Source organism: Caretta caretta, chromosome 13, assembly GCF_965140235.1.
Source record: "Caretta caretta isolate rCarCar2 chromosome 13, rCarCar1.hap1, whole genome shotgun sequence".
Taxonomy (NCBI): Eukaryota; Metazoa; Chordata; order Testudines; family Cheloniidae; genus Caretta; species Caretta caretta.
Window position 1 is genome coordinate 19,672,395 of NC_134218.1, and position 27,476 is coordinate 19,699,870.

Consider the following 27,476-nt stretch of genomic DNA (forward strand, 5'->3'; position numbering starts at 1 on the left):
TCTCTGCAATAACCCAGAACTGCAGGATTTTTTTTTTTAAAATAAGATCTTTAATCAATGCAGAATTTCCCAAGTTATTAGTTCCATAAGCAGATATGGGAAGAGACTGTTCTCTAACCAAATCAACCACGATTCTAGGGTTAGAGCTGTCACGTTTCTAAATTAAGGTGTTTTGTCTGGTTTAAATAACAAAAGTTAGCTGAGATGCAATGAAGTGTTTTTATTGCAAGCATGGTGAGCAGGGAGTGGATTGCTTCTCATGTAGAGTACGACTGAGGGCAGATTTCAATCAAACCCTTTCTCTAAAGCCCATTGATGTCAGGTGTACATCATTTCTGCCATGTGAGACATTTTCTTGGGAATATATAAGTAATATTCCATGTATCCTGAAAGGTCTTCAATAGTCACATCATCCACATAGGCCCTTGCTTGCTCAGAGCAAGATCGTGGAGAACTTGAGGGAGTTCTTGATGGCAAAGGCTGGGAGTGGTCCTCAGCAACTGTTCTTTCTGGTGACAATGGGATGGTGTTCTGCAAGCCGGAGAATTTGTACACTTCCATGTCTTGCCACCGCTTACACTGACAGGCCTTGTCCATGCATGCACATGGCTTACTCTTGTTTTGTTTGGACACCGACTGGAAGTCAGAAAGATCTGTTGTCTTTAGACTTGCTTTGGACATCAGAGAAACAGCAACAGAAGAGTTTTCCTGTTTGTTCTCTGGCATTGGCTCTGCAACAGAAGCGCCCGAACGCTCAGCAACAACTCCCTTGTGGCCAACGCCATCTAGAACAGGACTGGAACGTTCATTTGCACAGAATTCCTTTGGGACTGGCACCCCTAGCCCGGTGCTGTTGTCTGGAGTGTCAACCTGGCTCTTGTGTACCAGATGGCTGCACACAGAAGGCATTTTTGAACTGCAGTGGATAAACTTAGGAGGATGAAGGATTGGAGACTTAGAACGCCTCCGACGCTGGGTTCTCACTGCCCCTCTTGAAGGTTTCCTCATAGACCTAGCAGCAGAAGATGATACACAAGTGAGTGTTTACTCTATAACCAGATGCAAGTAGTATTTTCTTTCTGTGAATCACAGTAGGAAAAGTATTTAAAAAGCAACCTCCTCCACTGTACAGTAGAACCTCCGAGTTACAAAATTCTCAGGAATGAAAGTTGTTTGTAGGGAATGTTCGTAACTCTGAAATGTTTGTAATTCTGAACAAAACGTTATGGTGGCTCTTTCAAAAGTTTACAACTGAACATTGACTTAATACGTCTTTAAAATTTTACTATGCAGAAGAAAAATGCTGCTATTAACCATCTTAATTTGAATGAAAAACAGTTTCCTTACCTTGTCAACTCTTCAAAACTTTCCTTTTTTTTTTTAGTAGTTTATGTTTAATACACTACTGTACTGTATTTGCTTTTTTTTGGTCTCTGCTGCTACCTGATTGTGTACTTCTGGTTCCAAATGAGGTGTGTGGTTGACCGGTCAGTTCATAACTCTGAGGTTCTACTGTATTTATATTACATTTTAATGAGTGCAGTAGCATCCACTGAGCTTTACAGAACAGGTGTACAAGATTGTATGAACTAACTCAGACAGACATGATACCAGTTCTGGTAAACAAAGGTGTGAAGCTAGCACCTGAGAGATCAATGTAAGAGAATGAATAAAGGTGGTTTTAAGGAGGAATCTGAAAGAGGCGAGGCAGGGTACTTAGCACATGGGATGAAAGAACACAGGGGCCACATGAAAATAGTAAAAAGAAAAGGAGGACTTGTGGCACCTTAGAGACTAAACAATTTATTTGAGCATAAGCTTTCGTGAGCTACAGCTGTATAATCCACTAAATGTAAAAATGGATGAGTTTTCTACAGAGAGGTTTTTAGTATGGAGAATCTCAAAGCACTTTACAGATTGGTTGATCCACAATCAACTACCAAGGTGAAATGCAGCAGCTCTCAAATGGCGTACAATACTACTATGCTCAAATAAATTGGTTAGTTTCTAAGGTGCCACAAGTACTCCTTTTCTTTTTGCAAATACAGACTAACACGACTGTTACTCTGAAACATGAAAATAGTAGCGATTCAAGACTGTTTCAACAGTCATTTGAAAATGTAAAGTGCTGCATAAGCACTAAGCATTCAGGAAACAAAAGGCAAAAGATTCAGAGATAGAAGTGCCTTAGAGGTACCTACTACTCTACTGTATGATGCCAAGTGATCCTGCAAGAAAGGATTCATGACTTAAAATGACTCATTTTCAAGTACAGCAGCTTGCTGGATATGTTTACTCTGCTCCTGTTCCTAATGCTGGTGCGGCTGTAGCATTCAGAACTTCACCCACAGCTCAGAGGTGTTTCACTTTGTAAATTTAGAAACAGAACACAAATGGCATGGGAATGAGGGGGAAGGGATGACAGGCATGTTTGTTTTAAAAGGGAAACTAAAAAAGGTAAAATTTTTGTAAACAAGTCCGTTTAGAATCCAAAACCAGTAACAGAATTGGGTAATTAGAGTTAAAATAATTCCAGTTCATTTACATTTAAAAAACCAGGTCAGTCAGTCCCAGGCTGCCCTCTGCTTACCCATGCCAGGCTTCTTTAGATGTGCACACATTCTTAGGTTTGGTTTCATCTGTAGCTGTTCTAACCAGTGCTCTTGGAATTGTACCCTCACCCACAGGAAGAGAAGCAGTGGACCTGAAAGAGGAACATAAATACACTGCAATTAACTGAAGAGAATGCGAAAGATATATATGTCAAAATACTGTGGAGAGGCTATGAATTTTCTTTCCCAAAAAACACTTTAATCGGTCATCAGAAATGCCTTAAGCAAACTGTTTGCAAACAAACAGTCTCCTAAAAGCTTCACTGAAGCACCAAACCAGGAAAGACACACAGTGTGCTAGTTTATAACTGAAGTGTTAAAAATTCAGTGAATTTTCATAGTGAACCACCAATATGTGAACATACATAAATTAAGCAAGCATATGATGTTATTGTAGTAACCTGTGTCCTTCCTCACCCTACTATTTGTTACGCTCATCTGTTATATCACATTATGTTTAATTTTGAAGTCTAAGCTTTGCCGGGCATGGATCATGGTTTTTCATTTGTCCTGTAATGTTCTTACCACACCTTTTGGCACTAAAATTAATAAATATGAAATAAGATTATAACAGTTCCAGTCAGCCTTATTTACCAAATCATACCTTGTTGCAAGCTGTTAGCCAAAATGATACCTGCAATTACGCATTAACGGGGCAAGAAAATACCAACAAATATGCAATAGGGAATGATGTATATGAGCCAGTAAGTCTTTTCTATAGCTACATTCTATAATGCTCAGATATCACACAGTTATAAAATGGGTTAAGTGTGGGCAAACAGCATTACAACTATGTTCAGGCAGGTTTGAAAACTGTTTTAAAAGCAAATTACTAGCAGTGGAATGGACAGAGGCTTATAGAATCCAGTTTCTGTCTGAAGACTGTGTTGCTGCTCATTGCTGAAGACCAGAAGGAAGTAAGGTTAGATTTAACCAAAGCATACCTTCCATGACCAATGAATGAATGCTTAAAACCCATGTTTTCTGAATCCACTAAATGTAAAAATGGATGAGTTTTCTACAGAGAGGTTTTTAGTATGGAGAATCTCAAGGCACTTTACAGATTGGTTGATCCACAATCAACTACCAAGGTGAAATGCATCAGCTCTCAAATGGCGTACAACACTACTATACTAGTAGGAGACATGAGAAAGCTTACATCAGTCTGTGAGCTTTTTCTAACTCAAGTCTTCTTCAGCACCATTACTTGCATATTACTAAAATACTCAGGCCCCTAATGCAAGAATGTGAGTTTCTTTAAGCGCAGGGAAAAATCTCTCCACAAAGTAAAATTTGAAGACTCTGTATGATTTGGAATACACCTCTACCCAGATAGAATGTGGTCCTTGGGAGCCAAAAAATCTTACCGTGTTAAATCGAACTTGCTTTGGCCTCGAACATTTCCATTAATACAGTATTTGACATAAGAAGTTTTATTCTTGGTGTTGTTTTAGAAAAGACGCATCTGATGTCGTCCTTCACATCAAGCCCGGGGTCGGGGCTCGCAGCTGCGCAGCTCCACACAGGGGTCGATGCTCGTAGCTATGCATCGCGGTCGGCGTCATAGCCCAGTGCAGTGGTTGGGGCTCGCAACCCCCACATGGTCATGACCCCCCAGTTTGAGAACCAATGTTGTAGATGAGACAGAAAACCATTTTTGCTTTACCGAGTTATATCTGAATTCGTGTTATATTGGATCGCTTTATATCGGGGTAGAGGTGTATATGGAAATAGTAAGTCTACTCCATTACCCTTTCTTGCTGGATGACTTCCACTTGATACTCTACAAAAGCAGAGCCAACTGCTGAAAAAACATATCCAACAGAACTTGATGTAGAGTCCAGAATAGGAAAGCCAAGTGTACTTCAAAAAATTTAAGTATGGAAGTCCAATATGATTGGCAAAAACACCAAAGTTAAGATATTTAGAAGCAATAAATCTTTAGTCATTATATGGAGCAGGGTCCTGGAAAAATAGGACCAATGCACATTTGAACAGCTTTCAATGAAAGTGCCTACATAGAATATTCAAACTAAAATGGACTGAGAGCAAGTAAAGAACAGGTCCCAGAATAGGCACAACCACCTACAAGTAATACAGACAGAAGATGTCTCAGATATGTCAATTTCAAGAATGCCCTAAAATAGCATTTTTAAGGGCAAGAGACACAGAGGCATGTTCCATAGTACGATAGTGGCTGAAGAAGCATGATTACATCTGAATATAAAAAAATCTGGCTAAACAAGTCCAGGATAGGGATGACGGGCTGTTTGACTTATGAACTTGATGGTGTGGGAAGAATGATGAATATAACTGAACTAAATCTTAACAGTTAGAAAAAAATCAACCTGAGTAACAGGGTAGAAAGAAGATTCTGTAGCTGAAAGGACAAAAACTGCTGGTGTCAATTACACTTAGGTGAAAATTGGGGTGGGGGAGTGAGGAAAGGATGTTCATGGAGTTTCTCTGAATTTTGATTAAATGCTTAGGAGCATTATATGGATACAATTTTTAACAAATAATTAGAATGGCAGCTGTTTAAACACTAGCTTTTAAATTAGACCTTCACACTGCAACTCTAAGCTATACACAACAGCCTTAAATGGAATTTTCCCCAGAGAAACAGACCCCAGAAAATGCCTCAATTTTTAGAGCCACAAAAAAAAACAAAAAAACCCAACACCACCCAAGTCTTAAAGCCAGTCTTTCCTAAATATAAACATTCCTTGGATATAAATAGACGGTTTAACTGGAACACACTAGTCCCGGTGTACAGAAAGAATGTTTGCTACAAGAAACTCTTCTCCTTATTGTAGGTTTGGCCAACAGAGCTGAAAGGTTACAGTACATTACATTTTCAGAGCCTTGGCTTAAATAGAATTTGAAGATTTACTGGGCCCCCCAAGTCCACATTTTGAAAGCTGGCCACAGTCTGTACACAACTACAATTGTGTATGCAGTTACTCAAAGGGCAAGTGAAAATTAGGCTTGAAATTCTGAAAGTTTAGGCCCATGTCTATCGACCTTCTGGAAAGTCCTGACAAGACAGGTCAGGAAAGCTTACTCCCTCCTCTCCCACTAACTCAAAAGACTGTTTATACAGTTTCATACGGAGTTGATCATACAACTCTAATGACAGAAACCTGGAAGAGAAAATGGGCAGTAACAGACAAGGAGGGGAAGGTGAAGCATGAGGTCAGGTAAGAGTATAGCAGTGGGGAAAACAAATGACACTGCAATAGCTGAAGGCAGTGAAGAGATGGGTTTTGAACTGCATTTTAAAAGGGAGCAGGGAATCACAGTGAAGCTGAAGGACCAGGGCACACCCAAGTAGTCAGTGGAGGGGCAGTAAGGCATTAGAAGATGAAAAAATGGTTCATTTAACGTAAAGACCAGTAGGACCTGAACTAAAACTGCTTTAAGATGAAGATTACATATTGGCAACCTAAACTATTTAGCTCACTTGACAGATGTAAGGCAGCTCTGAGCTGCTGCCATGACATTTGAGACTAGTAGGAATTTATGATGTAGTAACCTCCACTTAGTCACAGCAGTGAATCACCCTTCCCATTCCCGTGTCATTCACCACTATTGTGTCCTCCAGTTTCCATATATCCAATCCATGGATCATTCATCTTTACTCATAAGGCACTTCGGTGGAAAGTCCAAGTATTATACAGCAACCAGCTCCAAGCAGCAGTATTTATACAAGGACGTTGATATTTTAAGTTTACCAAAGTGGCCTTACTGTAATATCCTTACGTATTTTGGTCCTCTCCCAAACATGGGAAATAAGAATACGAGCTATGTTTTACTGTATTGCACCTGCAAAGAAAACTCTGTGTGGACATGATGTTTGTAAACTATTGTTATAATACTTCACTCCTAAGTGCTTTGAAATAAGGGTAATACCTACATTTGTACAGACAGAAAAACTTGGGTATGGAGAGCTGAAGTGAATCAGATGGGGAATAGTGAGTGTCATGGTCAGGAGACTGGAATGCAAGATAAGAATATTTAGATGTGTGACATTTCTCATAGGATTATTTTCAGGCTCTTTAGTCAGTTGCAATGTTTGATCTTTGATATTAGGAATCATTGAATCTAATTAACAAATTAATTAACAATTAACCCAACTTCAGATTTTAAATGCGATAGAACCAAATAGTTAAAAATCAAATCAGAGATCATTGGATTAAATACGTTTGATATGTGCAGGGTGTTCATTTATTTATGATGCTCCTTAACTGTCAAAGTAGGACATCACAAATCCATCCCAAACCCCCATTTTCAGGGAGTTGTAATAGTTCAGAGTATCCTTTCACGTTGACACTTTGGATTTCAGCCAAACAGGGAATTATTTTGCAACACTTGCACTAAATTGGTTCAGATTGGAGGTGGAGGTTTCCTGTTAAATGAAATTCTGTCCTTATTCCCTGTCCTGGGCTCAGAACAGTTGACATGCAGAAAAGACCAAGATATTAATATTCAGAAAGAAGCTCCTCTTTCTGCTGTAAACACAGACCAATCGACTGGAGACTGAAGGTGGGAAGAGATCATATCAGTTCTTTGAGCTCTCTTTACTGGAAAAGAGTTGAAGCATATTGGAGATAGGGGCATGTGCAGGGAAGGGAGGTGTCACAGATTTCCAGTGAGCCTGGTCAATTGTATTGAAAGACCCTGAATATACTGGGGCTCTGCGAGGCTTCCAGTGGCACCCTAACCAGCTTGAAACTGAGGCCTTGTCTATACTTGGATTGTAAGCACCTGTTCAGTTGCTTTGGTGCAAATAGCTTATACAGGAGTTATTTACATGAGCCCAGTTTACATTGTTTCATAGATACTTAGGTCAGAAGGGACTATTATGATCTAGTCTGACCTCCTGCACAATGCAGGCCACAGAATTTCACCCTCCACTCTTGCGAAAAACCTCTCACCTATGTCTGAGCTATTGAAGTCCTCAAATCGTGGTTTAAAGACTTCAAGGAGCAGAGAATCCTTCAGCAAGTGACCCGTGCCCCATACTACAGAGGAAGGCGAAAAACCTCCAGGGCCTCTTCCAATCTGCCCTGGAGGAAAATTCCTTCCCGATCCCAAATATGGCAATCAGCTAAAACCTGAGCATATGGGCAAGATTCACCAGCCAGATACTACAGAAAATTCTTCCCTGGGTTTTCAAACCAAGGAAGGCTGCATCACTGCAAATCATGCTGCTCTGGTGTAAACTGTACCTACATTAGGAGTTTGCACTGGTGCAGCTACACCAGTGGCTGAAATTCCAATGTAGGCCAGGTTTGAGAGTTGAGACTTGATAATTGTATTGAGTGTTCTTTTATTAAGTAGGAAAGGGTTGCCATTCTGAGTATTAAAAGTGAGATGGACAGATTCTTTGTGCTCTAGTATCGTGAAGCAGTAAGTCAAGTACTGCATATCATGTCTCCCAAGTAAGGAGAAGATATACACAACATCCTCCCTTTCAGTGTTTTTGTTAAAGAAATTGTCATTCCTGGAGACTAGAGTCCAATGGTGGCAATACTGGATTCCTACATGACCTCACCAGTATCTTCAATACTGATGTGGCAAGACCACCTAACTCAAAGGGGTAGGAAGGGAATCCATCTCCCTGGTTCAATTCAGTGGTTGGTCTTGCTGCTGGTATTGCCAATAAATACTAGTTACATTAGCAGGGTTCTAATAATGTGCACATGTCCTCTGATAACCAGGGCTCAGCCCAAATTCATTTAATATGGGCAGCCAAATGACAGCTATCAAATAGTAACCATTTTTGGTCACTGTTAGCCCAGGTTGGACTTGAACCAGCAATTTAGATAGGAATTGATCTGTATCCCATTTACCAATCCCCACAGCTAAATAGCCCTCTGATTACAAACTTTTTTTTTTTTTTTTTTTTTAAAAAGACTTCAATTTGTTGTGCTACAGTTAAGCCTTCCACTACCTAATCCTTTGGTACCTATCTCAATCGCTTCAGATTTGTAGAGTGGTTCCCTAGCAATTCACTGGTCATATAGTTCCTCAATACATCATTATATGCTTGCTTACCCTGCTGCATCAACTCTTAGCTTTTTGAAAGCTGTCTGAAGACTTTCCTCTTCTCCATCCTTAGCTTCTGTTTTCATCCTTGGCACTGTGGGTGCTGACAGTTACCCTATGGTGTTGAAAGCAGAAAGTGAGTTGTTTGAAAATTAAATGGAGACAACCAGCACTGTGTTCAAAACTTTACTATAATTTCCCATCATCATCATAACTCAAGAAATAAATTCTGAGCAGCAAATTGTAGCATACACATAGCCCTGGTCACTGTATTAAGACACTTCTGGGAGAGGATTCAGAAAGAGGACCAGAAAGATATGCAAGAATGATAGAGTCATCATCATGTGTAACAGCTTAGGCAAATAAAAACCTTTACAGTAAAATAATTTGGTGTCAATTCTGAGCCAAGTGGGGGCAAGGGATGGGATAGATCTCTTCAATGCAGGAGTTTTCTATAGATTCCTATACTTAGTTCCACTGTAACCAAAACTGCACTCCAGAAGCAGTAGAGCAAACAAGGAGGGCCAGCACCACAACACCAATCAACTTCCTGTAGGTCACTGTTGGTACAGTTTGAGAACCTCTGCCCTACACTACATTCTTTGGGGCTTTGTCCTGTTTTATAAAAGTAAAGTGATATGGTTTCCACTATTTCCTTTGAAGACTACTCCACAAACCAGGGGTATGTCTATGTTACAGCAACGAAGCTATGGGGCTACAGCTGTGCCAGTGTAGCACTATAACACAGATGTTTCCTACACCCAATGGAAGGCAGTTTTCCATTTATGTAGTAAATAATCCCGCAGAGACAGTAGCTAGGTTGACGATATAATTTTTCCATTGACCAAGCTGCATCTACACTGGGGGTTAGGTCAACCTAACTACAGTCCCAGGGCACAAAACTTTTCACAGCCCTGTGCAACACAGATAGGTTGATCTAATTTTTAAGTGTAGACCAGGCCTAGATCCCAGCCTCAAAAAGTTCTATCAGGTTTTCAGCCCAAATTTACCCTCTCTTAATTTCAGTTTTTTGACCTTTGTTATATTAAGCATTTCATACGAATTATCTCCTCTTGGATGTTTAAGGCCCCAAAACTATTTCTAGACTTGTGTCCCTTACTGCTCGTGCAACTAGCAGTCAGTTGGCCTAGCTGGACAGCAATCCTTACAGTCTCTCAATTATTTTAACAATCTGTTGCTTTTCTCCAGCTCCTCCCAATTTGTCAATATTTTACTGGTAATCAGTTGCCCAAAATCAAATTAGTAGTTGTTCTAGAGAGATTAAAGTACTAGAACAAGTCTTTAACACCCGGTGTTTAAACTGAAGTTGTCTTGATTGGTAAAGGAGTACTAGACCACTATGGTTAAAATGATTCTTTTAATTTGTAAGAACTCCATATACTCCCGCAGGCAAGTCCTCATACACAGACATTGTCTCTCAACTCCTTATGAAGCTGCTCTTTTGATATGACAGATATAAATGGAATATTACTGACTACAGAGTTGAGTTCTCAAGTCACTAGAGAGATAGATGCCTAAGAGCAACAGATATCAACTACCATAATGAAGGCTAATTAATAAGGGCTATTAAATCAAGCTACCAGTACAATACTACTTATATTGGTATTTGAATAATACATTTGCTAAATTAATTCTAACTCTTTGATATGCTGGAAGAGAGAATAAATTTAGATGAAAGAGCTGCAGCTAAATAGTCACACAGATTCTCAAAAGACAAAATGAAACAAGTAAATATGAAGGGTAAATTCTCTACCTAAGAATCTCATTTCTATCTGGCCCCCCTCAGATCTCCCAGCTGGTGTGTCTGCTACTTGCTCTGCAATGACTTCACTCAGATGTATTCCTTAGCCGCTAGTTGGGTGCCATTATGACACATCCAGAAAGATGGATGTGTCATAATGTGTTTGACGCACATACTATGAACTGAAGCAGCAAATAAACACAAGGGGAAGTGGTTGAATACAATACTGGTCATTGTGATGCTCATCTGAGCAGACAAATGAGCAAAGATTAACAAAACAGCCTGGCTTAGGGTACACTCTTAATTGGGTACCGGTACCACTTTACGTTGATGTTTGGGTGAAAATTTCTATCATAAATCCAGTGTGGGGACTAGCCTCAATAAAATTATTCTTCTCTGCCCCAAAGAAAAGTTATCCTTAAAAACAGCTTATACTTTTTTGCCAATTTTAGACTGATACCAAGTTAAACTTGAAGCTTGATGCCAGAACACTTCCTATCACAGCAGCCTGAAAAGCATAGCAGCAGTTGGCTGTAGCAAGGGAATGGAGCAAAAATGTTTTAAAAATCTTAGTAAAAGATGTTTAACACAGTGACAGTTTTAGTTTGGATGGAATTTTTACATGATATGTGGTCCTGTTACTTTTATTCACTGGCAAAACTAAACTGATTGTGAACTTATGCATTTTATGATAAACTGGTTGGATGAATTTAAATCCTTCTGAGTGATCTTCAATAATCTGGGTAGCTTCTGAAGACTGTAATCATGAGAAGAAAGTTTTGGAGATTTAAAACAAGTTAATGCTGGCCAAAATTATGTTCTTATTTTACCTGTCTTCATACTATATAATCTCAATCGATTTCTATTCTATTACCTTCAGAAAGAGACTGTTAAATATTTTTAAGAACCTACTTCTTTTGCAAATAGCAATCACAGGGAACTCCCCACCAGGCAAAAGGCTGGGCTGTATGAACATCACTGTGCAAACACATTCATTCTATTTCAGTGGTTTCTGACCCTTTTTCATTTGCGGATCCCTACAAAATTTCAAATGGAGCTGCGGGGACCTCTTTGGGAAGCTTCGGCATAGTCTGTGGCCCCCAGGGTCCGCGGACCAGAGGCTGAAAACCACTGTTCTATTTCATGTGGAGACCAGGCTCTGAGAAGCCTGGAGGGGACACTGGAGGCGGAAAGGTAAGGCGCTTGTAAGTGAATAAAACGGAAACGAGACATCAGTTCGTCCGTCCCCGGAGGTACAGAGTCTAGCCCGGCCTGAAGGAGGCTCAGGCACTTAGGAACATCAGCGATACCTATAGGGCCAGGAGCTGCCAAGAGAGTCCAGCGGGAATTTTTAATTTAGCGCTTTTGAAACCGGACTCGTTCACCGCCTTGGCCGGCAGCACCCGACGGGAGCTCGGTGATTGAATTCCCAGCCACCCCCCAGCTCCGGCCTCGCCCTGGGCTCCCAGCCCGGAGCGATGCGTCGCCCCCCGCAGCGGGGACCGGGCTGCCCGGCCGGGGTGACTCAGCACCAAGAGCCGCGGTCACCCGGAGGAAGCCGAGAGCTGGGGCCAGCCGGGGTCCCCGCTCGGTGAGGGCGGGGAGGAACCGTGCGAGGGCGGCTCCCGGCTGGCCGGGGACTGGGCTGTCCTGCCGCACGGACGCAGCCCGCTGGCCGGGAGTCGCAGCGAGCGCTGGCCCGGGGGAAGGGGCAGAGCAGCCGCCCGAGAAGGGGGCACCCAGGGGGAGGACGGGCCAGACAAAGCTGGGCGGGGGGGGGGGGGGTCCGCCCAACACACTTACCGCGCTCAACCCCGCAGGGAAGGAGCCCGCCGCCGCCCCGAGACCCAGCGGCTTCTTCCGGGGCGGGGCGGGGCGAGAGCGGTCGAGTAACCCGGATGGGAAAACCCTTAGCGCCAGAAAGGGGACGGTGGCTGGCTGGTTGCACGCATGCGCCTTCCGGGAGCGCTAGGGGCAGAAACGCAAAGGGCGCATGTGCGGCGCCCGCACGATCGTTCTGCAGGGGGCGCGGTTGCGCGCGCGTCTCGGGAGTCCTGATTTTCGCGTGCGCTGTCGTCAGTTCCTGTTGTTTTTATCCCCTTTCGGAGAGCGAGTCGGAGGCCCTCTGGTGAGTGACGCAGCCGGGCGGGGAGGGCCTGTCTCACTCCCCCCGCCCCGGTCTCCGTGCCCCTTCTCGTGGAAGAAGGATCGGGGCCGCGCGCGGGGGTCTGGGGCGGGCAACCCCAGCAGCCCGGGAGGTGACGCAGCGGGGGCTCGTCCGGGGCCTGGGGCCGCGCTGGCTGTGAGGGGAGCCTGCCTGAGCGCCGCCGCCGCTCAGGGTCTCCCAGCCGGCAAGCATCGCACGCGTGAGGGATTGGGGAACGGTGCCCCCTCGGCTGCGGGCGGCAGGGAGCGTCCACAGCTCCTCTGGCCTGCCTCGATTGGCCGAGCCAGGGCCCCCATGTGCTCGGCGCTGTAGGCACAGCGCTACGCGGAGAGCGGCTCTGCCCTTCGGTTTGCGTAGTGAGCCTGGCAGCAGCAGCGCGCTCTGTGCCCACCCGCGCCCCCTCCCGAGCCAGGTGCCTCTGAGGCCTGTGCGGCTCATTCCTCTCCAGCGCAAGGAGGGACAAATGCAGAGAACAAGGGGAGCGGGGAGCTGCTGCTCCTCATGCCGCACCGGGCCAGGTGCGAAGGGTCTGTGCAAGTGAGGCCTGAGCTACACACGGGTTTTGCAGCATAACCCTCGGCCAGGGCTCTGGGTTTTCGTGAAAATAGTTATGTGGGTACAAGCCCTAGTGTAGACAAAGCTATACCAGTATAATGGTACCTGATACCGGTACAGGTTATTCCCTTTCATATATGTGACTAAGGTATACCAAAAAGCACGTTTGTACAGATATAACTGTGTCCGCAGGGAGGATTGTACTACTTCACCTATACTGGCTTTGTTAAAGCGGAACCGCTTTCGTGTGTAGCAAGGCCTGAGTCAAATTTGAAACAAAACTTGTATGTGTAGGTGGGTGGGAAATAAAATCACACTTTTCAGAGAAGGCTGCGTGGAAGAGTCGTTGTGGGGTTCGATGTTTGTGTCTCAATGACTCCAAGTCAAGTGTGGCCTTTTGTACTTGTAAACTGAGTGTTGGGGTGGATGTTTCCTACGTGCCAGTGCCAGAAACTCATCCAAGACTGAGTCAAATCAGACTGCAGGTTATGGAGATTAAATTATGCCTTCACAGGCATCAGTGTAGCATCATTACCTTGAGTTGTCTTCCATGGTTTTTACATGCCCTGAGGACAGAAACTGAGCAAGCAATGGGAATGTGGTTAACAATTTGTTGATGCAGAAGCTCCCAGAATAGAATCTCATTTCCCTCCCAGAGCTGTGCAGAACTAACTGAAGTAAACAGAAATAAAAATGTGGTTTTGATAGAAAACGACGTGTGACTGAATACACACAGATCTATAGGGTAAGAAAATGGCGTTTTATAGAGTTATCGTTTAGAGAAGAATCACACTTCACATTGTGTTATTTTCTTTTTGGCTATGAATATTTTTATCACGCTTTTCTACTTTGCAGATGTCTACGTCATGATACAATGGTGCTCAGATACCATGGTGATTAAACTGTAAAAAACCTAGATAGATACAATGGAAACCCAGCAACACAACAGGTGCACATGCTGAGAACGCTCCCCTTGAATACATTGGGGATGGCATGCTGAAGGACAGCACAGCTGCCCAAAAAGCATGGTCGTTAGCATTGTATGGCATGCAAGGTTTTATTGCATCTGTTAATACATTTACAACTGCTTATTAAATTAAAATAGTTGAGCTTCCACTACAGAAAGTATCAGGTTGTTGTCACCTACCTTCCTGTTTAGTCCCAGATCTGAAGGTACATTGCACACCTTTATACTTACCCACTTAAATAGCCTTTGGAATGCTGTTGAATCAGAGCAGAGAGTGTTAGTACCTTGCTCCAAGACAGGAATTCATAAGCAGAGTGTACAACTAAGGCATTTTTGTCCTGTCTGAGTGACTGATTTTATCTTTCTACTTCCACCCTGATTTGTTGTCTCTCCTTTTTCCTGCATGTCTTGTTGCCACATGAAGCCAGTTCTGTATGTGCACTATGGATTAGAGAGGGAAATGTACTCAAGTAATTTGTAAGTTTCGCTTTGCAGCCTGTGATGCACATAGAGCAGCATTTCCCAAATGGTGGGTCCCAACAAAGTTCTAAATGGGTTGTGAACCTGGTGCAGAGGTTGGAAAGTGAACCCACCATGCACTCACCCCAAAGCTGTCTCCCAGGGCTAGGCCCAGGTCCTTGCTCCAGGCGTTGTGACCTGATGTATGGGGTCACATTGCCACTCAGGTGGCTGGGCCAAACCTGAGTGGCACTGGAATCCCATGCACCCAGAGTGGGTAACTGGGCCATGCCCATGGGACTGGAGCAGCTACCAGTATGTGAGTGCAGGGTGGGCTTGCTCTCCAACCTCCTGTCTCCAGGCCTCCCCTCCACACTAGGCCAAGATTCGAGTTGTGGTGCCAAGGCAGAGGGTGCTGGTGTGGGTGGTTGGTGCCCACCAGCTGGGTGCAGAGGCCTCTCATTTTGCCTCCCCCCCCCATATGACCCCTGAATTGGTTGCAGAAAAAAAAAAAGACCAAAGGTAGTTGCTGGGTCACTTGAGTAAAAAGTTTGGGAACCACTGACATAGTGCATGAAAGAATAGACTATTAGAGAACATTGCTGATGTCTGAGGACCCAGATCAAGGTGCTGGTCCTTCTGCTGTAGTGGAAGGAAGTGATCCCTTGATATTAGCTCTTAGACCTATGGGAGAGTTCTTCAGTAGCAGTGGGGAAGTATACAGAAGAGAAAATCTACCTAGAACAACAGATAGCAATGAATTCTTAATAGCAAGCATTATGATCAGCCAGTTTCTCAATAGTGAGTACTATGCTCAGCCACTTCTTTAAGATTCAGACAGGAAAATGCTTTCATTTGTTCTGTGTAATCTTTATAGCCAAGGACCAATTGGATACATGTGCACAGAGGACTTTCTTCCAATGTGGGCTTTATTGTCTTCTGCTTCTAGTCCAAGCTAGTTGTGGCAGGGAGGAAAACTGCCTTCAAGTCAGGATCAAATTGCAAGAGCAATATACAGCACTACTAACTGTTTAATGGTAAATATTCTACATTCTGTCCTTCTATATAATTATGCTATTTATGCCCAACACTTCAGTTCCTATTATTAAGGCCCAACCAGTTTCACAGCTGTGAAAAACATGTCACGGACCGTGAAATAAGCCCTTCCCCATGAAATCTGATTTCCCCAAAATAAGCTGGGCTGGGGCTTGTCCTTCCCCTGCATGGCTGTTATCAGAGGGAGGTCAGACCCACCTCCACAGGCAGTGCAGAAGTGAGTACCACCCTCACTTCTGCACTGCAGCAGCCCCAGAGCTGGGCTCCAGACTTCCACCCCCTGCGGCTCTTTCCGGGGCTCGGGGTGCCCGGACTGAGGGCTGCCGCCCCCCCACGGCTCCTGCCAGTGCTCAGGGCACCCAGGCTGGGGGCTGCTGTCCCCTACGACTCCTGCCCAGGCTTGAGGTAGCTGAGCTGAGGGCTGCTCTGGGCTGCTGCACCCCCCCCCCCCCCCGCGGCTCCTGCTGGGGCTGCCCGGGCTCCAGCCAGGGCTCGAGGCTTTGACCCCCTGTGGCTCTTGCCTGGGCTCAGTGACCTGGGCTGGGGGCTGCCACCCCCAGACAGCTCCAGTCCAGCTTAGGGCTGTCCCCCTCTCCATTGCTCCTGCCCAGGCTCTAGGCGCTCAAGCTTGGGGGTGCTATCCCGCCCAGTGGCTCCTGCCGGGGCTGGGGGCACCCAGGCTCCAGCTAGGAATCGGGCTTCCACACCCTGCGGTTCCAGCCCCTGCAGCTCCTGTCAGGGCTGCCTCCGCTCCCCTTCCCCCGCCTCTCCCCCCCCATGGCTGCTCCCTGGGCTCAGGGACCTGGGATGGGGTCTGCCACCGCTGCGGCTCCAGCTGGGACTTGGAGCTTTTGCCCTCCCAGCTCATGCCTGAGCTCCAGGCTTCAGCCTCCCCACCCGCTGGCTCCTGCCCGGGCTCGGGGCTGTTGCCCTCTCTCCCCCCCCTTTACCCCCCCACCCCCAGTGGCTCCAGCTTGGGCTCAGGGTGCCCAGGCTCAAGGCTGCTGACCCCTCCTAGCTCCTGCCCGGGCTTAGGGCTGCATCACCTGCTGGGGCTGCAGGCTTCCACCCTGTAGCTCCTGCCAGGGCTGGGCACCCATTTTTCAAATTGTCTGGGGCCCATGCATTAATTCATCAGTAGCCTTGACTAGAAGCACCCAGTTGGGGAGCTCCCAGCAGCACTGGGGAGATCAGACCTACCACCACCTCTGGGAGCCTCCTCCAGCTGCAGGAAACTCCACAGCACAGAAGTGAGAATGGCAATCCTGTAACCCCTCTACAGCAGGTTCCCATCCGCTTTTGGATCAGGACCCCCAGGGTTACAACACTGAAATTTCAGAAACATCTGAAATGTAAACATCTGAAATCATGAAATTGACCTATTTTAAGACTGGTGGCTATGAAATTGACCTAAGTGAGGCATAAATTTGGTAGGACCCTACCTGTTATTTGTATCTCCTTGTCTAGGCTAGGTGTGGCCTATCTAAAGTAACAAGTTACAAAAGCAGTACAACTCAATTAACTGTTTAATCTCTAAATTCTACATTCCTGTCTGTAGTGTAGCCCTATAGGCTAAAATTAATTCTTCTCTGTATGATTTCAAGCAGATAATATATATACTTTTCATAGGCTTCACTTTTCTTACTCTTTCTCGGTACAGTTCTCTTTACCTTATTGACACAAAAGTTCCTCAGTGTGTGTTGGTTCAGCGTGCTGACCAGAAACTACTCAGTAGGGCTGATTGAGGTCAGTGTCCCTTCTGTCAGTGACAAGTGCCTAAGTGAAATTGAAATGCCAGTATTACTGTTCTGTAAACTAATACCAACTGCCAAAGTACATCTTGTGTTAAAACAGTGTGTAGGGACGTGGCAAAACTTAGGTTGTCTTCCTCTGCACTGTGAACAACTCTGAGTACACAGTTCCTGGTGAACAAATAATATTAATGGAATGGTTCCAATCTGAAGGCAATGGGACTGACTCTAGAGGAATGAAACACAACATGGTGGCTCATTTCAGTTGTGTGGAGTTTTATTCGGAGACCAGTAAGTGTTCAGTTCCCAATATCAAATCACAATTTGTATATTTTTCAGTGCACACTTCCATGGCCCAATCAGTGTTACTTTGACAGCTCATCAATGGACTCAGAAGATAAAGACAGAGAGGAAGAGAGTCTGCAGACAGCTTTCAAAAAGCTAAGAGTAGATGCAGCAGGGTAAGTGAGCTTGTAGAAAAGTAGCTCAGTTTGTCAAGTTTTAATAAAATGAAAAACACTTGAGGCATTACCTAAGCCTCCAATTTCCCCTCAGGTAAGTAAGGGACATAAAGGAGTCATTTCAATGACCACTGCAGTGTAGTTACCTCTGGGGTGGAAACACGTTTAATCGCAGGGGTTGTATGTATAGATGGCTCATTAGACTTCTGACTAGCTATTTGCATTTACTGCAGTTGAGAGAGTTAGGCAAACAAGGCATTTCTGACAATGCAGTTGTATGCTTGCAATTCTGAAAAACAGGGCCTAGAGTCCTATACAGGAATTGCCTTGCATTTCATTTCTGTCTGAGAGGAATAATGGATAGGTAGCCTCTTCACTTCTGTTCCCACATCTCCCTTCCTTCCCACTGGCTCCTTGATCTGCTGCTGTAGACATCCTGTTTTCAGTGAAACCATAAGTCTCTGGTTAGCAATGAATCTGTGACAACAGAAATTTAACATGGATTTACATTCTAGTACCATTAAAGTAGCCTTCTGAGAGGGGTAGGGCACAACATCAATGTGGAGACACTTTGAAACATATGTTGCAGAACTATCTTAATGTAGCATTTTTCCTCTCACTCAGATCTACCGCATCCCTGTCTGTGGATGAGGGAACAAGTCTGAGAGCACCAATAAGAACAGCTATGGACGGAACCAAACCTCAACCTGTCTGTGCCAAAGAGACTTGGCATGGGTAAAACGCATTGTTAACTGAACTGTATATTTATTCCTTGTTAATTAGAGATGATGAAAACATGCATAACATCATTTCAAACAGGGATTGCTTGTTTAATTAAGCAGTTGAGCCATATTATTTTTCCCCTTTTGTGTTTATAGAAACCTTAACTTAGAGTTCATCTTGATTCTTTTTAATAGCCTTTTAACAAAGCCTTTTGTCTCCCTTCAAGAGATACTAGTATCCATATGTGTCACAGTTACTGGGCTAACTTCACCTCTGATCACTCCTGATGTTTTTGAGTATATCTTCCTTCAGCTCTCAGGCCACTAGCTGCTACTTGGCTCTGAATGGAACTGTGTGATTCTTCCATTCTCAGACCAGGCTTTGGGTATCAGTCCCCTGGTACTAACTGATTACCTCAGCAGATCTGATTTATTTCCAGACCCTGGAATTCTGTTCCCTCTGGGGCAATGACAGAAGTAAGCAGTGACCAAACAGCCTCCTTAAAGCAAAGTATTAGTTATTTAGCACAAAAGCGTTTAATAGAAAACAATAGGACAGACTGTTTAATAGAAAACAATCTTAAAAACAATTGAACAGACTGTATGTATATCTAGCTCTGCCCCTTAAGGCGTACCACCTCTTTAGATCCGGGAAGGACCAGTTCCTTCATACTCCTCCACAGAGCTTGTCCATGCCAGCCTGTTTCCTTAAACAGCTGCTGATCAGAGACACTCCTTCCCATCTTCACAGGAATCAAAATACTTCCTGTTTGTAGCCCTTTGATCTGGGAGGTTTGAAACTTGGTGGAAACAGAGGAGACAGGATCCCTGATCCTAACACCATTGTCTTTCAAGTATGTACCTAGATGTTCTTATCTGGGAAGCCATTGTTTTGCTTCCTTGTTTGTTCTTCCTACAGCCCCATTGAATCCAAGCATTATGGTGTGCAATAAACATTCCACTATCCCAGTAAAAGTGTATACTCTCTCAATAACTAGGTTACACACCAATACATTCCTGCTCCTACAGTATTTATAACAATATTCCATATCAGCTCCTCTTCTGTAATGATATCAATTACATCCTCCTGAGTATCCGTATCTGTGACAATTGTCATCTCAGTCCTTTCCTCTCCTTTCTTCCACCCAGATCCTTAGGTGTCCTGGATGATCATTTTGTAATTTAGTATAAATGAAATAAAACTCAGCATCAGTTCCTTTCTCCTGAGTCTGTTGCTACTTCCCTCAACAGCAACTTCAAAACTTCCTCAGTTTGGTGTATTCAATTACAAAAACCATCCTACAGCAGGAAAGCATCCTTCCTTTGGGGTATCAGCTCCCTCACAGTCCTTCTTACAATCCTCTCTAGATGCTACTCTCCCACTTTCTTCTGCTTCCAGCATAATCTAGGGTGGAGGAAAGGTCAGTTCTCTCTTCCCATCCCCTTTTATTTAAAGACACGAGTTTAATCACCAACACTGGCATTTATAGCTATTGTGAATGTGCATTCAGAATATCTCTTGTCAATTATTTTTCTGTGACTTGGTCTGCTGAGGGTTTCAGATACCAGTGGAGTGCTGGGATTTTCTATAGCTGTATAGATAATCATCGTTCAGATCTGATACTTGACACTGTCTTGCTTTAAGTGAGGTCCTGTTTTGGAAAGCATTAAGCTCCAGAATTGAGTTCTGAGTAACCTAATTGTTCATCTTTTGTTCACTAACAGGTGTGTGAGGAAGCCCTCCAGGGGGTCATCAAGAACCCAGCGTCGTAGGCGTTCCAAGTCTCCTGTCCTGCATCCTCCCAAGTTTACCTACTGCAGTATGAAAGCATCTTCTGCCCGCAGCCAGTTGAAACACAAAAGCCAGCCAGACACTGCAAAGAGTACTATCAGCTCAGACATTTGTGTTGCAGAAGAACCATGTACAGGGGACAAGTATGATTCCTGCTTTGATGCCAATGATTGTAGAAGAGCCAGAAATGAACCTTTGGGAGCTTCCACAACTGAACAGCCTTTGGAGAATTCAAGAGAGAATTCGGCTGCTGTTTCGTCGTCCTTTGAACCCAGCCTGGGTTCTAGACAGTCTTCAGATTTCCAGTCAATATCTGTGCTTAGCGATAGCAAGCAGTGTCCTTGCGTGGACAAGGAATGCCAGTGCAAACGGTGGCAAGACGTGGAAGTGTACTCTTTTTCTGGCTTGCGGAATGTCCTGTCAGAATGTGAAAAGGCAGTGCTAGAAGTCCATTCCCAGTCTCTGCAGAACAAATCACCCTCTGGTATGGCTTCATCAGGTTCTCCCCGATCTTGTTCTGAGCAAGCTCGAGCCTTCGTGGACGATGTGACAATTGAAGATCTTTCCGGATACATGGAATATTACTTATATATTCCCAAGAAAATGTCCCACATGGCAGAAATGATGTACACTTGACTACAAGGAATCCATGGAGAATCATGGGCTGGAAATTCAGTAGTAATGAGTGGATGAAGTGCTTCCCTCAGAGCCATGAGTGGGAATTTGGCCATTCTCATTGCTGTGTATTTGATCAAATGTTTCTTTGCACCATACAGTGTAGTTTTTTAATAAAGTGAAAAACAGACAGTAGCCTCTGAGCTTAGTGTTTTAAAAGAATGCATTAAACTCTGCAAAGCTCAAAGAATTCATTGTAGATCAAATAAACTCCCTCTGTTCTTTGGTCTGTGCTGTGGACATTTGAGCTGCCTGTACTGCTTTCACTATATGTCTTAGAAGAATAGCCTTTTATGATTGAATCTGGGGATTTGTGGTATTTGGGAGATCCTTTCTCTTTTTAACTGCAAAATATTTAAGACAAAGTAAGGCCCAGTAACTTAAAGAAACAATATGTAGTTAGGGATCTGTCTTAAACCAGCCCACTTGTGTGGGAAGGATAAGTAAATATTCTGTGTTTTGGGCAGGGTGTCTTTCATTGTTGAATCTGAGTATTGCATAGATGGTTCCACTTGAAGCAAATTTTGAAGGCTTCTTCCTCACAGCTATGTTTAGAAGTGCAGACTGTCGTAGAGCATGTTTCTGCACCCTATATAATAATAATATAATATAATATTAGCTCTTTCATAGCACTGTTCAACTGTACATGTCAAAGCGCTTTGCAAAGGAGGTAAGTATTGTGTATTTTATAGATGGGGAAATTGAGGCAGAGAAAAGTGAAGTGACTTGCTCAAGGTCACAACACAGGCCCATAGCAGAGCTGGCAATAACTCAGATCTGAATCCCAGTCCAGTGCCCCATCCACTAGGCCACACTGCGTTTGTAGGAAAAAATCAGCTCCCTTATACATCAACTTATGGGTTTTTCCTCATTGGTTGTTTCTGGGCCAATGTTGCCATAGGCAGAGAGTCTGGAATGGGGCAGAGAGACTATATACACATCATACAAGCTAGATGGTATAGGGCAATAACACTGAAGCTGGATGAAAATTTTCTGTCAAAACATTCTGTTGGCAGAAAATGGCACTTTGACTAAACTGAAATTTTCACCAAAAAACACACTTGTAAAAACACACACTGACCCGTCACTTTTCATTTGTCAAAAATCAAAAACTTGGGTTTTTTTTAAATCCCCCCCACCCACCCCCTTCCATTTTCATTTACTTTTTTTCACATCTGGAGTTCAGGTTGAGTATAGATCGGTAATTTATGGATAAATATATTACAGGGATATTGTAATTATCCCCAAAACAAGCATTACAAATCCAGGAAGTTCAGAGTTAAGCTTTTAAAAGAAATCCAAACATGCTGAAGTCTGGAAACACAGCTAAGGCACCTAAAGAACCATAACTTTCCCTGTAGTACTTTATTTTATTTAGCGTGTGTATAGTCGTCTAGCCAAGCGATGGCATCTTCAGTGGCATGATACAGTTCTTCTAGGCCACCGCTGAACCTAGTTAGCAGGCATTCATCAACAATATGCATCGTCGTCTGTGTTGCTCACATCTGTGTTGTGCCGCAGCTCCAAGCGTCAGCTGGAACCGACAGGTTCTACCTCTAATGATGCCATGTAATAACTATATGACTATTATTGTGTAATAGTGTTTGTAGTCCCAGATTAGATTAAACTGATTTTTAGACACTTTAATTTTGTTGTCTTTTCTCCCTCATCATGCCGCTAGAAGGCACAGTTAAGGTTATTTGGGTACCTTTCCTGTGCATTCCATACCTTAACACAGTTTGGATTTCTTTTAAGTTTAGCCTTAACTCTGAATCTCTTGGGCTTGTAATGCTTGTTTCTGATAATTACAAAATCCCTATAATGTTGTTACCTTTTAAGTCTAGCTCAATGTTTTTATGTGGGAATTATTAATAAATAGCAATACAAAGGAAGTTTCATACAGGAACACTCAAGAAATGCAAAGAGAATGATACCATGTAATATTTCTAATGGTCTGAAGATATCTAATATCAGCATTAAAAGAAAAAAAGATTTAACGTTTAGGTCCAGAGTCCAGCAGTAGGCTGTCTCTGTTTTTACCCTTCTCTGGAGCAGCACAAACCAGCCAGAGCGTACTGGGCACTTTCACCCAGCTCCTGGCCTCTATGTTCCCCTGTACACTCACCCAAGTTTCCCTCATGTCCCGTGTATTTCTCTGCGCATATTCTCGCCCATTTTCTCACTCTCTCCCTCCCACATCCCCCTATAAGCCAAACTACTCAATTTCCCCTTCCTGTGGCTTTCTCCTAACCACACACACACAGTTCCTGCCCCCTCATAACCTCCCCAATCTGACCTTTGTTTTCTTCCTTTTGAGTAAATCTGTCACAAGTGGTAGTTTTTTAAAACAGATTTTTAGGATTAATGATTTTTAACCCATTCTTCAAAAAAGAACATTTCTTCTCAGCAGGGGGTCAATGGATAATGTTCATCTGCAGAGAATTCCATGAAGAAATGCCCTCTGCCATTTCCTATTCTCAAGGGGAGTAAGACTACAGCGCAGCCCTTAGCAAAGATACCCTCTTACAAAATGGTGACTGCCTGCCATTGAGAGGGGTGCCCAAGATGTTAACAAATCCATATTATAAAGCATCCGTGTGATCTGTTTTTGCTTCTAGGCTATGCCTGTATTCCACTTGAAACTGGTATTCATTGTCTGTGACCACAGCAAACATAAAACAAAACCCAACTCTCCATGTACCGGCAGGAGCACTGAAAACTGGACCAGCCATTCCACATTCTCTGAAAATGAGATCTCCATTGTTACTGTGTTTGGTGAAAGGGACTCCCAGGTCACGGTGGGGCAGTGGCTCCTGCTAAGCACTGCAGTGGTGCTTGTATCTTACCAACTACAATTGAGCAATGACCTTGCTGCTGTGAAAGATGTACAGGAAATGGGGGGAGCCTGGGCCAACAGGCTGATAGTATGATCATTTGGCATCAAGCTCAAATGTTGTAAATGCATCAGATGGCACCAATCATGTAGCAGATTTCTCAGCACAGAGCATGGATCAAGTCCTCGTGCTATTTGATCCGGGCTGGGGGAGAAATGTAGGAAAGAGTGGAACTCAAACCATTCCAAGAAACACCCTAAAGTACTAGGACCTTCTTGGAATCTCATTTGAATTATGGAACTTAGCTCTGCAAAACAGGTGGAAATAGCATGAAAGCAGGTTCTCCAATGAAGTTTCCAGTGTGCCCTGAGTTAGATGGAAGTGTTCACAGCTTGACTATTTCAGCCTGGCTCACCTCAAGTCCATCCAGAATACTACTGCTAAGATCATCGTCATAGCTTGCCTCTCTGATCACATCAGTCCCTTCATTGGCTCCCTCTTCATCTCAGCCTAAATAATAACTCATGGTGGTGTCAACCACTGACTTCGATCTGGCTTCCTTACCCAACATTCAACTTCTTCATTAAACACCATCCTGCTTTCTTCCATGCTACCTGGGGAAAACTCTTGGGTAAAATTAATACGCCTCACCTCAACCGTAGTGCCTACAAAACCATGTTGGTTGGTTGTGGCTAGGCAAGGCAAGTGAGGAGTTCTGACGGCCCCTCTTCCCCTTCTTTCTCTTGTGTGCTCCCTTATTCTCATGAGCTCCTCCATTCCTACTGCTCCTCACTCTTCCTCTAGCCACAGGTCAAAATCATTACAAAACAAGGAGTTAACAAAGCTGGGCCAATTCTTCACCGTGTTCATTTGTTTCATGTTACTTTCACAGAACTTAGAGCGCTGCGAGACAAAGACATCAAATAAGTTAACTCTTTCCAGCCTCAGAAATGGCTCCGTTTGAGTGTGGGGAAGCTAGGTTTACTGAATTATTTTTCTCCTCAAAGGGGCATGGACGAATTCCACTCTCAGAATAGGTTAGATAACATCTGGCAGGTATAGTTAATCCTGTCCTGGCCTGGGGGTCATAGACTTCACTGGACAACCTCCTGAGCCCTATGTTTATGACTCTATAGGATACATGTTGGCACTCCCTGGCTTCAGGCCAGCTGGAAAAACCAAAGCAGCGGATAGTCACCAATTCTTTTTAAGTTGGGCCACGTTTCTGTGTTTCTGAAGTCCTGGATTCAGCCTTTCAGCCACTTTTCAATCTCACTCCTAATCTCCTAGCTAGCAAGCCCACAGTACTTTAACCCTTAGCATGCCTTCAGTTTGATGCTTTCCATATCTCTAGTCAGCAACTTTTAAACACTAACAAATTCACTTCACAATAGCTGGTAGGGGAGATCAGTCTCACCCCCGTTTTTACAGATGGGGAAACTGATGACAGGAGAGGGAGGGAAAAGAACTTTCACAAGGTCACACAATGTTAGCGTCGGAGCCAGGAATAGAACCTAGCAATCCTGCCTCTCAATCCTTTGCTTGGTTTATTAGGTCACACCCTGTCTGACTGCCAGCCAAGTACACACTCCCAAAGGATGTGAATATCTGCAGGATTCAGAAAGATACAGAGACTGTCATTTCTATTCCTGACTGCACAATATATAGTATAAAATCAAATAGTCCACTAGATGGTGCTTGGTGGACAATGATCTGGTCTGATAGGTTAATACTGAGTGGCTCTCCTCTTGTTCTAAGCCCAAAATAGCGGCACCATTTGATTATGTACATTGTCAGTGAGAGTTATTAATATAAAGGGATCTGGAAAGATGCTTTATAGGCAATGAAAACACCTCTTATTCTTGTGCCTGGAGAATAGAAAATGCTAAATTCAAGACTAGGATGAGCTGAGGAAGGTGGCATTGCCTTTCTTTGCACTTCATACTGTGCTTCTGTGTAAGCTGCAGATCAGGAGCGCACAAAGTTTGTGACAAAGAGGGCCACATCAGCAACTTGCCAGCCCCCTAAAGGCAGGCCCACGTTTGCACTTATATACCTGTAATACAGCGTGCACAGCCTCAAGGCTGCGAGCTGGATCTCTCTTGGCAGTTGAGTAGCAATTGCCTGCTGCTTGAGTTCCCCTGTCATAAACGCTAGAGATGAACAGCTGTTTCTGTTAAGTCTTCACAGGCTGCACTGAGGCCTCCGGCTGCACTTTGCAAGCCCTCGCTATAGACAGTGAATCTCTTCCATGGTTGTTTCATGAGACTGAAGAGGAGAAAGGAGTAAGGGCAGCAATAGCCCTTCCTAACCCCCAGCTCTTCCCTCTGCCATTACTTTTCCCTGTTTGAGGGACACAATGCACTGGGAAATGATGATTCATTTTAACTCTTTTGTCCTGCCCCCCCCACCCCCCCCAAATGGTTTTGACAGGAAATCTGGCTCATTTAAAAATCTATTTGTGGAGGTCAGACCTGCCTTGCACGTCACCCCATAGACAATGCCTGTGGGGAATGAATGAGGTGGGGAGCTCCTGTTAAATGTTCTAAAACAGGCACATTTCACCAAATGTCTCAGTCCCCCTCCAGCCATCCCTCACCCCACAGGGTTAATTCTACATCTGTAGCATGAGGGGCAAAGTCAGGGGATCAGAAGAAACTGGAGATGGGAAAGACCCATGGGGACCAGTCTCTGAAAATGCCCCAGCAAAATGTGCATGTCTGTCCTTTCGTGCACTCCAAGCCCAGCCCTTGCACACACAAACCAGCAGCTAGACACGATTTGTCACAAAGTTTTCACAGGTGCAAACGTGCAGCAGCACATTTTGCATGTGCATCTTGTGTGGGCACAAATTTAGTTCCCCTCAGTGACTGAGCTCATCCTTCCAGCCCATACAGGATTTATTTTATTTTCCCAGACTTGAATCAGTCTAATCTTAAGTGGTGCTTCTAGCACTTTTCTTGGGCGACTGTTTCAGTGGTACAGATGACAGAGCACACTGTCAGGAAACGTTGCCAGATATGAAGCCAAATGGTGAGGCAGCGAGGCCCTGATTTCCAGACCTCTGTGTTCGTTATCATGTGGCCAAAAATATGTGTGAATATGCACAACCAGTCTGTACCTCCACATCCTGTGAATGTAATCAGAGTCAAAATAGTTGCACCTACAGAAGGCCCTTAGATGTCTAGCCAGCCATTTACCTGAGCACTGACTCTGGCTGCATGCACAGTTACAATAATTACATATGAAAGGCATGTTCCCAATTTGAGCCATCAATTCTGTAAATAAAACAATTGTAACCCACATTTGTGAGCTCTTTGGGGCAAGGACTGTCATTTTGTTCTGTGCTGGTACAACACCTAGCACAATGGGATCCTGGTCCGTGACTGGGACCCCCTAGGTATTACCGCAATACAAATAAATCAAAATAATTAATTAATAGTTAATCGGAACATACAGAACCATGAGAACATTTGAAGAGTCCTTGCTTCTTTGTTCCATACAGGGCTGTAGGTAGGAAAGCACCTGCTGTTTTACAGATAGCATTTATTTCTGAATCAGTTTATCCAATATCTATCAAATATAAAGTGATCCAAATGTTAGTATCAATTG

At 44.0% G+C, this 27,476-nt stretch overlaps 2 protein-coding genes across 7 annotated transcripts; one reads left to right on the forward strand and one right to left on the reverse strand.

Annotated features, from left to right (window-relative positions):
• Positions 1-200: 200 nt before the first annotated feature.
• Positions 201-12,349, reverse strand: OSER1 (oxidative stress responsive serine rich 1). Its single transcript, XM_048819730.2, has 4 exons — positions 12,229-12,349; positions 8,673-8,778; positions 2,591-2,704; positions 201-1,012 (listed from the first exon to the last, which is right to left on the reverse strand). Exons 2-4 carry the CDS (start codon positions 8,747-8,749, stop codon positions 319-321), a joined length of 885 nt encoding a protein of 294 aa, XP_048675687.1. The 5' UTR covers positions 8,750-8,778; positions 12,229-12,349; the 3' UTR covers positions 201-318.
• Positions 12,350-12,402: 53 nt separating this feature from the next.
• On the forward strand, positions 12,403-21,162 carry LOC125622115 (oxidative stress-responsive serine-rich protein 1). 6 transcript variants are annotated; one of them, XM_048819727.2, is made up of 5 exons: positions 12,738-13,892; positions 15,451-15,610; positions 17,720-17,841; positions 18,466-18,576; positions 20,289-21,162. In XM_048819727.2, exons 2-5 carry the CDS (start codon positions 15,608-15,610, stop codon positions 20,989-20,991), a joined length of 939 nt encoding a protein of 312 aa, XP_048675684.1. In that variant the 5' UTR covers positions 12,738-13,892; positions 15,451-15,607; the 3' UTR covers positions 20,992-21,162. The 6 variants fall into 6 exon arrangements, with proteins under 6 accessions (XP_048675682.2, XP_048675683.2, XP_074974890.1 ...); XM_075118788.1 differs by lacking the exon at positions 12,738-13,892 and adding an exon at positions 13,943-14,096; XM_048819725.2 differs by lacking the exons at positions 12,738-13,892; positions 15,451-15,610 and adding an exon at positions 12,403-12,553.
• Positions 21,163-27,476: the final 6,314 nt, after the last annotated feature.

What these genes read in the sequence shown, in the direction of transcription:
- OSER1 (XM_048819730.2), bottom strand. Translation starts at nt 8,749, where the DNA reads ATGAAAACAGAAGCTAAGGATGGAGAAGAGGAAAGTCTTCAGACAGCT. An exon ending in CTAAGAGTTGATGCAGCAGG is followed by an intron (nt 2,705 to 8,672) that starts GTAAGCAAGCAT and finishes TTCCTCTTTCAG; the next exon opens with GTCCACTGCTTCTCTTCCTG. An exon ending in TCTAAAGAAGCCTGGCATGG is followed by an intron (nt 1,013 to 2,590) that starts GTAAGCAGAGGG and finishes TTCTGCTGCTAG; the next exon opens with GTCTATGAGGAAACCTTCAA.
- LOC125622115 (XM_048819725.2), top strand. Translation starts at nt 12,419, where the DNA reads ATGTGCGGCGCCCGCACGATCGTTCTGCAGGGGGCGCGGTTGCGCGCG. An exon ending in AGCGAGTCGGAGGCCCTCTG is followed by an intron (nt 12,554 to 17,719) that starts GTGAGTGACGCA and finishes TATATTTTTCAG; the next exon opens with TGCACACTTCCATGGCCCAA. An exon ending in CTAAGAGTAGATGCAGCAGG is followed by an intron (nt 17,842 to 18,465) that starts GTAAGTGAGCTT and finishes CCTCTCACTCAG; the next exon opens with ATCTACCGCATCCCTGTCTG.